General features: G+C 43.1%; 1 protein-coding gene and 1 long non-coding RNA gene across 9 annotated transcripts in view; one reads left to right on the top strand and one right to left on the bottom strand.

Moving 5' to 3' along the window:
• LOC139060031 (uncharacterized) overlaps nucleotides 1-13,808 on the bottom strand; it is a 47,344-nt gene that overhangs the window by 4,157 nt on the left and 29,379 nt on the right. The window lies entirely within an intron of this gene.
• LOC135920244 (ankycorbin-like) overlaps nucleotides 1-13,808 on the top strand; it is a 70,798-nt gene that overhangs the window by 47,080 nt on the left and 9,910 nt on the right. For all 8 annotated transcript variants that reach the window (XR_011514579.1, XM_070538741.1, XM_070538743.1 and 5 more), the window contains 7 exons: nucleotides 480-568; nucleotides 2,606-2,666; nucleotides 2,761-2,841; nucleotides 2,965-3,040; nucleotides 4,671-4,735; nucleotides 6,596-6,697; nucleotides 6,894-7,024. Coding sequence is in view for 7 of the 8 variants with exons in the window: in XM_070538741.1 (XP_070394842.1) it covers nucleotides 480-568; nucleotides 2,606-2,666; nucleotides 2,761-2,841; nucleotides 2,965-3,040; nucleotides 4,671-4,735; nucleotides 6,596-6,697; nucleotides 6,894-7,024 (605 nt within the window). In the remaining variant the exon portion in view is untranslated. The remainder of the gene's footprint in view (nucleotides 1-479; nucleotides 569-2,605; nucleotides 2,667-2,760; nucleotides 2,842-2,964; nucleotides 3,041-4,670; nucleotides 4,736-6,595; nucleotides 6,698-6,893; nucleotides 7,025-13,808) is intronic.

Below are 13,808 nucleotides of genomic sequence, written 5' to 3'. Positions count from 1 at the left end.
GTCCAGAGGGCCCACAACATTGCGGCGGGACTTGATCTCCTGGTCCCATCGTAGGCAGAGCCACCGACTTGATATTCGGGAGCCTTCGGTTCAGGCTCCCCAAGATCTCAGTCCCTCAGGACTCAAATAAAGTTCTTGTCATGTCATGTCTTCTCATGGATTTCATGTTAGGGAGCAGTTCATGTTCCAGTACAACAAATGGTGTATCGTACATCAAAATTGTAATCAAGCGCACTATGGTGCTCCTTATCTTACACACACTCATCTAGCTTTACTATTCTCATTTGCATCTTCTCATTCTAATGCAGTTAGACTGTCTTGTCATACAAAACAGCAGAATCACCATCCCCCTTTCTTTTTCTGTCTATATTAAATATAACATTCAACCAAAAACATTACCATAAGGTGTTTGTCGGGAAAATAAGTGTCAGTGGTACGAAGTGATATGTGACCTGTTTTAAGTGGACGTTCATTGACAGGCCCAGGTTGAGGAGCAGTCTGCCAACCCCACAAGTCTCACCAAGGAATGCTTATTAGGAGATGCAAAGCTGGCAAAGGAAAGATACAGGTGGGTTTGTAATGGTACAGTTGGCGTCAAAAGTTTACAGATTGCGAGATTTATGAAAACGTTGAATTTCATTTCAGTTGGCAACTGTAGCCAATAAAATTGTGCAACACTATATTGTTTGCCTATATAATCCGAACACCAGACTGTAAAAATATATTTAGCTTTTTGTCATACCCAACACTCCATGAACTTTGGGTTCCAACTGTGCCTTGGAACAATGTTTTTGGCCACCAGTTCAAGGTATTTTTTTTTTAACCTGCAGAACTTCTATTCATATGCAGGGTATTGGAGGCATTTGTCGTGTTCAGTATCCACTGAATCATGTTTTGATCAGTTTGTTGTGCTAAGAAGACAAAGTTATTATGTTGACTGTGGGAAGCAGATATATATATATATATTTCTTTTTTCATGAGGAAAAAAGCAAGACGAAAATTATGACACGGAACAAGAAGAGACTAACGCAAGTGGCTGATTACCGTGTATACTTGCATAATGATCGCACTCGTGTAATGATTGCACCCCGAAATTGCCGCAGCGATACGTCGTGTGCCAAGTGTAGCTAATGATGATCGCGCTTACCATCTGTCGAATGCTGACGAATGCTACGTGAATGACCCTTCATACCAAGCGGTCTGCATGCACCAAACATTCTTTAAGCTGATGCCCCATTTTATTCCTTTCATTCCACACTTCCAGGAAAGAAAAAAAAAAGCTACAACCAAACGTGCCTTGGCTTTATTATTTGTAGGCTTTATAGTGGTTGTGGTCAACAACAACAACAACAAAAAAATGTACCTTTCGGTTGTTCTCGTCTGCATTCGTGGGCACCCAACAAATCGCGAGCGACGATGATAGTAGCCACGTTTACACTGATACATTAGTAGTGTACCCTATTCAAACGCCGACACTTGTAACACAGCTAAGATATTCACCCACTCTTAGCAGAAATGTGCCGTATTAGGATGGTAATGAAGACAAATGCCGCAGTTTCCACTGCATATCCGCCATATGTTTCTATGTCACTGGCAGCTAAGCACACCCATCTCTGTTTCTGTCCCCTCAAAGTGGACATGGCTATGCTATTGCCGCAGACTTGCCAATATTAACGATAATATTCATTACTGATACGGAAGAAACTGTGAAAAGAAAAAAAATATCGTTTGGCGTGTTCGGCTTGCTCCGCTGGCTGCCATTTTTGTTTTCGTGTCTCACACTCTTACAGCGGCAGCCACCTGTTTGTTGACCTGTTGTCATCCCACAGCAACTGCAGGATGAAAAAATATGTTGTTCTTTTCGCAGGAAATTTAACCCGCGTAATGGTCGCACCCCTGAATTTGCGGCAATTTTTTTTACAAAAAAGTGCGATCATTATGTGAGTACATACAGTATGAACTGATTTATTGGAGGAACATAACGAGATAGAAAACATGCAAGTGACAACTGCTCATGGTGCCAGTGAAAGCTCATCATCAGAAAAATATGCCGCATGTTTTCCCTCAAATAAAATGCACACTACGTATTAGAATGCCATCACAAAAGGTGAGGTTATGTGCGTGTTTTGTTTGAAGCCGTTTTATCATGGAACAAAAAAAAAAGTTCAAGGGCCCTACATGTTGAAAAAATTGCGTTTTTCTTGTAGACATTTGTAACGTCCTTAATTTCGGATTATTAATTTATTTTAATTCATAAACAGGTTGTGATAACTGAAAAATACAAATGATCAGCGCCTGTGTCATATCAAAAAGGCTTTTCAGCAAGCAAAAGTCATAAAAGGGAAATCAACAAACCACTAGCATACACCCATAACTATCACAACTGCTCGTAAACAAGAAGGGAAACTGTTTAAGCATTGTCACAGGTAGAGAGGTAAACGAAAATGTGTTTACAGATTGCCTGCAGTTTTACGAAGCAACCAAGGTGGCTGATGGTCCAGCATAGAAACACTGCATTGTTTTAGCTTTGCTTCTTGAAATCATGCAACACTTTAAAGCTTACATTTTTGTGTCCATGAATTTAGTGTCTTTTATTCCTATGCAGGAGCAAGCGGGCACTGCTTAAGTATAAGTCTGAGCTTAAAGGCATAAAGGAAAAGCTTAAGGTGAGCAAATCAAATTACTGGTTTGAAATTTACATTCACTTCCTTCGACTGAGCTTTGCTGGATTAAATGGGCAAATCGTTGCTTGTTCTGCAGAGTCTGAACCATGCTTTTGATCGAGATGGCTTCACGAGTCATCACCAGATTGACCGCCATGTGTCAGAGCTTCAAAGAAAGGTATGTGTGCCTCCGTTGATTAATTTGGCAGCGCTTCTATATGTGTCAATTCACTACATCTGGGCGTGTCGCGGCTGCCATATTCATTTATGTTGTACTTAGTGGTTTACCTTGATGTTTCAGATTGACCTCTTATCTCTGAAGATTGAATCTGACCGCCACTACCGAATCGATTTGGACATTAGCGACCTCAAATCTGGTAAGGGGCTGAACAACACCAATCTTCTAAGAACCCCATCTTATGTGATGTCATTGGATGCTGGTCATTTATTCTGGGGATCAAAGTTTATCGTGATTGAAAGTAGATACATAGAAGTCTTGATTGTAGTCAATTCAAATGACTCAAATGACTGTTACAACATCAGGCGGTTATCAAAAGATATAGGAAGATCATTGTTATAGCGTACTTGGTTAACTTTAGGAATACAGCTGAGCCATGATTTAATGAAGCCATACTCGTGACTGAAAACTTTATTAAACTGTTGCTTTCATGAAGTTGAGATTTTTATCTTTGAGGAACCAGCAGTAAAAGTTACATGGCAGGTCCCTAGAACAGTTCTGGTGTATAGCATATCTTGAGGAAGCACATGTGGATGTAATTCCACAAGGAAAGCTCTGTGGTTATTAAGGTATCAAAGCACTGGCAAAGAAGGTATTTGCAAGAGCAATGCCTAAGCACAGATTGTGCTTAGTGCTAGTAACTGCCTTCAGGTGGTCTGAAGGTGGTACTTTGTGCACACGTGTACAACATATTGGAGCAAATATTTGCAGCAGGTTCAGGCACTCGTCTGTTGCAGCAGAAGTCTGGAAACGACTCGGCACATGGTAATGGAATGCCACGATATTCACCCAATAAGACTTGTAGGCAACGCCCACCTTCTAAACGTGTTGGGATTAAAAGCAGATGGAAATATTAGCTGGTCAGACAGTTGAGATATGCAAGAGATGTTTTAGAGTATTGGGGGAAAAAGTCAAGGAAGAGACCGACAGAACCAGAGCTGTTACAGCCATAGTTGGCTGTACAATATTGAGGTAGATGTTTTAATGAAGAAAGAAAACGTGAAGGAGAAATAGGCAATATGCTAGGCTCAGATAGACATAATAAATCCCGATTAGACAAAGCAAGCTACGTGACACTGTTGCTGCCCGGCTTCAAATGGGATGCAAATAAAAATTATCATCGTCATCATATACAGTTAAACCTCGATATAACGAAGTCGGTAAAACGGCAATTTGCTTTGTTATATCGAAATTTCGTTTTGTTGAAATTCTGCCTTTTATGGAAATAAGGACAGTCGCTGATCGATTTTTCTTACACGTAACGGGGCCGCAGAATTTTCCAAATTATCAGGCAATAAAAAAAGCAAACTTGAATGAGAGAGCAATTCGTTTTGATAAATTGGGTGATACTGTTTCATGCCACATATGTCCACGATATCTTCACATCAGCAGTATGAATTAGCAAGGCCAGCCACGCTTTCGCGTGCGCTCTGCCTGCACTGGGACGACGCTATCAGGAAAAGCGCCAGCAGCGGGGAGCGAATGCTTGTCAGCGTGCGGTAATCTGACTGTGTGCTTTCTGTTAATATTGGACTCATTCAACTTTCTTGCACCTGATTATATTTTGTTGCAGTGTTCAATTAATTGTCTGTTTTGTTTTGCCCTCTCGTGAATGTTTTCTCACTCACTTGAAGTTGTGGCATGGTAACATAGTATGCAGCGTGAATGAGAAAAGCAACAACTTTAACATACTCTCTCGTCCTGTCGTGTCTCACATTTCTTTAGCCAACGCTTAACTGTCAAAACTTGCTGCTTTTGTTGCTTCCTAGAAATGCAACAGATCAGGCAGCAGATGGCACGAGAAGAGCTGCTCAAGTCAACCTTGGGCTTTATGGTAAGTTTATTCCAATTATAGCTGTACTAATACATGCATGAGCATGCACATAAAGCAGTTGTATTTCTGCATGACTTCACATTGTGCACATAGTGGCATGAGTTGCGAAGTTGTCAGTGAACAGTTGGATTGCTGAGGTGTTAACTGCAGACGTGTCAGCAAGCGCTGTTGTGAAGTGGAACATCAGAATTGGTACTGAAACCATAGTTGCACTATAACTGTGACGTCAGACCTCACCCTGTAACGCTCGCTATGGTATCTTTGGCCATTCGCACTGCTAGTCCTCTACCTTAGAGCAGCCAAATCCTCAGCCCCTCTTGGTCCAGCTGGAGGCAAAGCATTTGAGCTGAACACACTTCAGTGTTTCAGGGCAATGCCACGATGCAAGAAGTATTAAAATTGAGACTTGAGCAAGTTCCACAATATGCACAATTGCAGCGCCGTTGTTTGTGCATCTTGACGTTTCACAGTAAACTGATACTCAATGCACAGACAAAGAACACAGACTATTAGATCGTTCTAGCTTTGTGGGATGTGTCAGTGTAATGTGCGTGCACAGCCTCTCCACTTAACCATGATAGACATGCAACAAGATCATTTCAGCACTGCATAGTGTGCTGAATTGTAGAAGTGAATTAATGAAGCAGTGAAGGATTACAGTTTTAGACCATTCCATGTCACCAATGCATGACCACTGCTAAGTGCTTTGGTGCCACGTGGTACCGTAGACTCGTGTCAGGGCCGCACCCGCGCAAGTGCACACACCCCCAACTTGGCAGCCCAAAAATCTGGGGGAAAAAAGTTTTGGTGGAGAAGCAATCGCATTTGGTGCCCCGATGCGACACGCACGGGCACGTTGGTGAATTTTTGCGCACTGCATACTTCCACATGTCGCTACTAGATGGCGAGAGGTGCGCATTGACCTCTGATGCAATGGTACGTGCGAAGATCCAGGGGGTGCACAAGTCGCCGGCTGCAACGGTGCCATTTTGACCCAAAGGTTCAGTCCAGTGTAAAGGCCACACCCCGTCAGAATTATGAAAAAAAAAGTCCCTTATAAAAGTCTACACAGTAAATAGAAAGCAAAACACATTTTCAGTTGAGGGGAATCATAGGCTAGTAGTTTTAATACATACAGCTGATTTAGATAACAACAAACCATCTCTAATACTTCGTCCTCAGCTTTATATGAAAGTAAGTGAAGGCTGATTTTACCACTTTATTTCTTGGTGTCCCAGCTGAGAGCAAGTAGCATGCACAAATTTGGATTGAACTGAACTGCCTGGGCGCTGTCATGTTGTGATGCAATCACAGTAACTTCTGCAGAAGCAGACGTCATGTGACCATAGCTTGGCCAGATCTCAGTCTGTCTAACGGAATTGTTGGAACACCTCTGAGCACTCTAGATTGGAGCCAATCACCTGGATGGAACTAGCCGATCACATTGGTTGCACTTTTCCTCAACCAGCCGAACATGGGGCTGCGTCGAAACCCTCTGCTCTAATTGAAAATGCTTAGCTAAAGATGCCATAAATAACGCGCCTATCAATGATCTCACTTGTTCTCTTGTGTGTTTTCTTGATTTGATTGGTAGGTGCACGTTAAAGAACCCCAAGTGGTCAAAATTTCCGGAGTCCTTCACTACGGCGTGCCTCATAATCAGAAAGTGGTTTTGGCACGTAAAACACCGTAATTTTTTTTTATTTGATTGAAAGAACAAGGGCAATCAATGCCCTCTTATGCAAATTAGTCATTGTCTTCCACACCGGCCTGCACTGTGTGGCTGTGTTTATGTCAGTTAGACCAACACTTTTTTTGTGCTATGCCTCCTGTTCATTTTCTTCTTGGATTTGTGTACAGGCGCAACCTGAGAGGCTCGAGCCTGAAGAAACACGTCCGAAACGTTTGGAGCACAATGGGCAACAGGACTTTCTGTTTGAAAAGTACAGGAGTGACCTGTCGGTAAGCATTCAAATGATAACTCTTCTTTGATTGCCTTGAAAAAGCTTGCAGACACATTCACCACAGTTTGGCATGCTCTTAGTTTAGGCATTGTTTTGCAAAAGTTATGCACAGATGGAGGGGCCTCAAGACTGATTATGTTATGCCCACTTGTGTGCAAGGATGTTTTGCTCATTTCAGTTGTGTTAAATTGCAGGCAGAGATCAGCAATCTGCAGAGGAACCTCAGCTCTGAGCCTGATCTCCATTATAGCTGGTTGTCATCCAAAAAGGATGCGCCAGAGGAAGTTAAGAAGGTGGATGTGTCAGCCAACAAGAGCTTTCCCAGGTAATTTCATTGATGATCCATTCTCCAACACACTGGCCGCACTTACCGTTATCCTTAATCTTTTCCTGTGAAAATTATAGCATTTTAATGCAACAGCTGCATGACATCACAGCACCATTTATAACCTTAACAACAACCATCATGCGAAATCAGTCAAATGTAATGCTAATTGTTATGGCAACAAAGAAATGTGGACCAGGGCATTGCAAATGAGAATTGCGATGTGGTCACAGCAGCTTGCAATGCACCGTTGCCAAGCACTTCAACTGCATTGCTGTAGTCGCTATCACATTTCCTTTTACTATTATAGGCATGTTTTTACTACTGTATATACAGCAGATGAGCAGATTTTCTTGTTTTTATTCCCCCCTCACTCCCTTTGTCAAATGTCCAGGAATAAAAATTTCGAGGATACTAAGCTTCACCTTAAAAGTGGAATGCCAATAGCATCCAAAGATCCCTGACTGCTTTTCATGCTTCCTGCCAACTGTAGCATATGTAATTGTAATGTTTACCGATAAACGTTGGCGACGAACGCTATGCACAAAGGCAAGATTTCTGGTAGAAATGCGGCCTCTTCCGTGGGCTGCGGGTGGATGGATGGATGTTATGAGCGTCCCCTTTAGAACGGGGCAGCAGGTTGCGCCATCAAGCTCTTGCTATAGATGGCGCTTGCTTCCACTGTGATGCAGTGGCGGCAAGCGCCATCTGGAGGTGTTGCAAGGAACCGGGCGTGCTGCTCCGTGGCCTCACAAGATATTTGCACACCGGCACGCACAAATGGCGAATGCCGTGGCTGGTTTATGAATAGTAGAAATGCTGGAAAAGGGGTTTGTTTGAGTTTTCACGTAGCAGAATTATGTTTGTCATATATTCAAATTACAATCCGACACTATCATGTCTGTAGGTTGTGTGTAAGTCGTACTTTACGATTTTTCTACGTATTTTAGCTTGCGAAATTTAATCAGTTCAGTAACTTTCTTGCAGCACATGGAGGGCCTGGGTATGCGTGGTTCAAAAATCTTTTTGCCGAAACAACCAACGTTACTAGACTAGGTTCAGTTGTAAAACTCTCCGCCCGCGCGCTTACAGCCGGTGTCGCCACTTCTGTGACAGCCGCCAGATGGCAGCGCCGTTCCATCGGGCTCCACTGCAGACGCCTCGCCGCAGCCTTCAGCCCGTGCGGACGGGCAGTTTGCGCGTGTTTCACGCTCGCTGGCGTTCTCCCTTGTCCGAATTAGTGATACCATGAGAAAGCGGTATCCACCTACAGCAATAAGATTTATCGGGCCAGTTGGTTCATACTGTAATAAGGGTAAACTGCACGAAAGAAAGAAACGCATAGAGCGAAGCGCGGAAGCTGTGTTTTTTCCTGCCGTCTTAACGTTTCGCGCAGTTTAGGCTCAGAAGCCTGAACATTTGGCCAAAGTGTATGATTAGGATGATCTTCATCCCCACCGAGGCTTCTCGCCACGCCAAAGAAGCGCAACAAAAAGAAAGGTGAAGTCAGTCTTTGAACACACAAGCCACACACACACACACACAAAAATATCATCTGCTCTTCCACTCCCTGAAGATGGTTAACCAGCGAAGCTGAAACGTGCGGCCCGTGTTTATCACTGGGTTAATCTAGAGGATTCATTAAAGTATTTCTGAATTATGCGGTAACACACACAATCGGCTGCGACTGAGAGAACGACGTCACTGACGACGTTCATCCCTTACTGCCCGTAGTCCGCTGTTGTCGCTTGCGTTCGATGTCTCGAGTTTGCTCGGAGGCGTGATTAGCTGCTTTCGCCCGATTTGCGATTATTCAAAATTAAGTTTCTTCAGAAATTAAATCTATCCGTTACGTAAGACAATGAGTGGCTCATACTGCCTTAAGCAATGGCCCCTCCCACCGTAAACGCGGCCTCCCCATTATGATGACAGAAGTGAAATTCTACGCTGGAATGATGAACGGCAACGCAGCCAGCTGTGGATTACGACGATGAACGTAGGAGCAGTGGCACGAGCGCGTGTGCCGGTCGGCACAAGGAATAGCCGAATTCATGGCCGTGGTGCTAGCATTATGCAAATTAGGACCATCAATTACGTCAGCCGTGAGAGTTACTGATTCTTTATCATTGTGCTCATCCCTTACTGCTTCTAGTGATTCTCGCGTGATGAGGACATTTCAATCATTGGTACCTGGTTACTTGAGAAGCGTGCGTTTGATTTGGGTGCCCGGCCATAAAGGACCAATCATTAATGAAATTGCAGACTCTCTAGCCAAGGCATCGATAAGTGGCCCGATTCTTCCTTGCTGCCCTTTGACTACTTATGTAATTGCAGCTAGATTTCGCAGGAGTATCATTATACAGTCAGTATCAGGCTCCGAAATTACTAACTCTGTGGAGTACGGACATCTCCTGCACCCTTGGAACAGAGATTTTTGCCGAACACGGAAAATTGAAGTGTCCATCACGAAGCTGCGCTGCCGTATACCTGCATTGAACTTCTACCTCCACAGATCTGGTCTGGTCCCCTCACCACTATGCTGATTCTGTGGCGAAGCGGAGACAATCGACCATTTCTTGTTGTCTTGCAGACGTTTTTCTATTATAAGAAAACGACTACTCGAAATCCCGCTTCGCTCTATTGGTCTGACTTTATCAGTGCCTGTGATCCTATCTTTTGGAGCCTCCATTGTTGGGTTCAGCAACAGAAATGTTTGCTTGGCGATCCAAAATTACCTCATTGAAACTAATCGATTTCCATGTTAGATTGATCGTTCTCCCTCCCAACCATAGCTTTCTTTTGTTTCTTATCTTTTATTAATTATTATTATTATTATTGTTATCTTCTACCCGGTTTTCATCTGATTATTTCTTTTTTCTCCAAACACAAAACGTTTACTTTTAAACTCACACGCCCAAATTGTTAACTCCCTTGTTATCATTATTATTTTAGGCACCTAATTAAACCGCCCGATTCTTGGCCAATCCCCCACTGTGGGTATGTGCCACGGCCACTCAGGACAACAACAACAACAACAACATAATCGCTCTGTCATAGAGAAAGAAAGAAAAATTTCTTTCTCTATGGCTCTGTTCCACGCCGAGCGAAGCGTCGCATTGCTGGCGGCACAGAAAAAGCAGCGCGCCGAACTGTCGACATCGTTCCGAGAGCCGCCTATGCAGCCAGGTGCGCAGCACGTCGGCATCGTCTGCTTATATTCTCAACAAACTCGGCGAAAGCTACAGTTTCGCGGATTACATGCTTGCTGAAATTCGCCTTCAACAACGAACCACACAATACGCTGCACCGCGCGCTTCCCGCCCGCGTAGCCGGCTAGTGAGGAAGTGAAGCCGGGCGCGACTGCAGCGCCACGAAGGCGCGGGCGGGTGGCGGTTCCGCGCAACGGCGCCGAGTTTTAAAACTGAAGCTAGTCTAGTAACGTTGGAAACAACGTCAGACGCTGGACACCAACACTGGATTTTCTTCAACGCTAAGGTGCTTCGACGCCTTGACGCTGTTGCATTAAAGCATAATTTCTGTCACATTGAAACGAATGCCATACCTGCATCAAAGCATTTGCATAATTCTGTTACGTTTGCAAGACTGTTATGTTTGGATAAACATCACACTGCATTTGCTTTATTAGTGTTATGTCAGTGTGAAATTGTATTCTATGTGCATCATTTTGCTCAAACGGTTCCATCATTAGCGTTACTACAATAACTAGAATATCCTGACTACATAATGTGGCACCAAGATTGGTGCCTGCCACCAGTGGTGTACTGTATTGCTGTGTGGGTCTCCTGCTCGCAGCACATTTCAGAATGTATCCGTGCCCAGAGCGTAGCTTTGGTTCTTGTTTGTTGACATAATTGCGTGATTATTCAATAAAAAGTCTTTTTCTCACTAGCAAACGATCATACATTTTGTTGCCATAGTACCATGGGTGGCATCCAGACAGCATTGCTTGTAGGGACTGTGCCACAGAGTATAGAAAAACGACTTTAAAATAGGTAATTATAGTTTAATTTATCCTACATGCGTTATGTACAAATGGTGCAACAGATGGTCCTTGGACTGATGTATGCAGACGACATAGTGCTATTAGCGAACAGTGTAAGAGATTTACAGACACTAGGGAATATCTCTGGCAATGCAGCAACAAATCTGGGGCTTAAGTTTAGCGCATAGAAATTAGAAATTATGATCTTTAATGAAGCGACGAAAAATTATGTGGTGTCAATTGAACAGCAAGTCATACCCAGCTGAGCAATATAAATGCCTCGGCGTATACGTAAACGAAAGGAAGACTTTCTGAAGCACCCACCAAAATAATCTGAAAATAAAGGGAAAGCAGAGTGCTGTGATAATAAAACATCGAGCACGTTGGGGCCACAATAAATATGAAGTGGTTCGTGGAATCTGGAAAGGAGTGATTGTGCCAGCGATAATGTTTGCAAATGCCATTCTGTGCTTCAAATCAGATATCTTGCGGGGGTTGGGAGTTATCTGAAGATCTGTAGGCCAGTTAGCTTTGTTGGGAGCCTGGGGTAAAACCACAAATGAGGCAATGTAGGGTGACGTGAGTTAGACTTGTTTTGATGTCAGAGAAGTGGAGAGCAATATTAGTCTTAAAGAAAGACTCGGGAACATGGATCAAAATAAATGGGTAGCTAAAGTGCACAACTGTCTGTACCCGAAAAGTGTGGACACAGAATGGAGGAAGAGGTCAAGAAAGTGGGCAACCAAGTACAGGGCAATTGAAAATGTAGACAACCAGGAGTCGTCAGAAAGAAAGTGAGAAACAGAGATGGGACATTGAATGCAAAGAATGGAAACAAAAAAGACCATGGAGATTTACAAAAATGGGAAGAAAAAGAATTTAAAGTGAAAACCTGTACGATAACACAAAGGGTATCTTGCTATTTGAGACTTGAGCTGATTGCCTAAGGACGAAAACATACCGGAGCAAATATTTGCAACAAGATGAGGCATGTTTCATCATCACCATCAGCCTATTTTCTGTCCACTGCAGGACAAAAGCGTCTCCCTGCAATCTCCAATTACCCCTGTACCAGCTGATCCGAACTAGCGCCCGCGAATTTTCTAATTTCATCGCCCCGCCTAGTCTTCTGCCGTCCTCGACTGCGCTTCTCTTCTCTTGGTACCAATTCTGTAACCCTCATGGTCCAACGGTTGTCTAACCTGCGCATTACATGACCTGCCCAGCTCCATTTCTTTCTCTTGATGTCAATTAGAATATCGGTTATTCCTGTTTGCTCTCTAATCCAAACCGCTCTCTTTCTGTCTCTTAACATTATGCCTAGCATTCTTCATTCCATTGCTCTTTGGGCAGTCCTTAGCTTGTTCTCAAGCTTCTTTGTCAGTCTCCAAGTCTCCACCCCATATGTCAGCACCGGTAAAATGCACTGATTGTACACCTTCCTTTTCAATGATAATGGTAAGCTTCCAGTTAGGAGCTGACAATGTCTGCCGCATGCGATCCAACCCATTTTTATTCTTCTATGAATTTCCCTCTCATGATCAGGGTTCCCTGTGATTAATTGCCCTAGGTAAACATACTACTTCATAGACTCTAGAGGCTGACTGGCGATCCTGAACTCTTGTTCCCTTGCCCAGCTATTGATCGTTATCTTTGTCTTCTGCATATTAATCTTCAACCCCACTCTTACACTCTCTCTGTTAAGGTCCTCAATCATTTGTTGTAACTCGTCTGCAGTATTGCAGAATAGAACAATGTCATCTGCAAACCGAAGGTTCCCAAGATATTCGCCGTCGATCCTTACTCGTAAGCCTTCCCAGTTTATTAACTTGAATACTTCTTCCAAGCACGCAGGGAATAGCATTGGAGAGATTGTGTCTGCTTGTCTGTCCCTTTCTTTATAGGTATCTTCCTACTTTTCTTGTGTAGAATTAAGGTAGCTGTGAAATCTGTAGATATTTTCCTGGATATTTACGTAAGCGGTCTGTACTCCTTGATTACGTAATGCCTCTATGACTGCTGGTATCTCTACTGAATCAAATGCCTTTTCGTAAACTATGAAAGCCATCTAAGGAGGCTGATTGTATTCTGCAGATCTCTCAGTTACCTGATTAATGACATGGATGTGGTCCATTGTAGAGTATCCCTTCCTGAAGCCAGCCTGTTTCCTTGGTTGGCTAAAGTCCAGTCTTGCCCTTATTTTATTGCAAATTACCTTGGCGAATATTTTATATAATAAGGGGAGTAATCTAATGAACCTATAATTTTTGTGTATTGGTATAATGTTTGCATTCTTCCAGTTTTCTGGTATAGACACTTCATTAAGAGAGCTGCCAGTTTTCCAAGCATTATGTCTCCTCCATCTTTGATTAAATCGACTGTTATTCCATCTTCTCCTGCCACTTTTGCCCATTTCATGTCTTGCAAAGCCCTTCTTACCTCATCGCTAGTTATAAGAGGAGTTTCTGTATCCTGTTCATTACTGCTTCGAAAGGAGGTATCCTGACTCCTCTGTGTACTGTACAGGTCAGTATAGAATTTTTCAGCTGCTTTTACTGTACCTTCGAGATTGCTGATGATATTACCTTGCTTATCTTTCAGTGCATACTTCTTGGTTTGGCCTCTGCCAAGTTCCCTTCTCACTGATTTTAGGCTGCATCCATTTTTTACGGCTTCTTCAGTCTTTCTCATGTTATAATTTCGAATATCCCTTATTTTCGCCTTGTTGATCAGTTATGACAGTTCCGCGAATTCTATCTTATCTCTTGACTTGGACACTTT

The sequence above is a fragment of the Dermacentor albipictus genome, chromosome 5 (assembly GCF_038994185.2).
Source record: "Dermacentor albipictus isolate Rhodes 1998 colony chromosome 5, USDA_Dalb.pri_finalv2, whole genome shotgun sequence".
In the NCBI taxonomy this organism is placed as follows: Eukaryota; Metazoa; Arthropoda; class Arachnida; order Ixodida; family Ixodidae; genus Dermacentor; species Dermacentor albipictus.
This window is presented reverse-complemented; position numbering and strand designations above follow the sequence as displayed.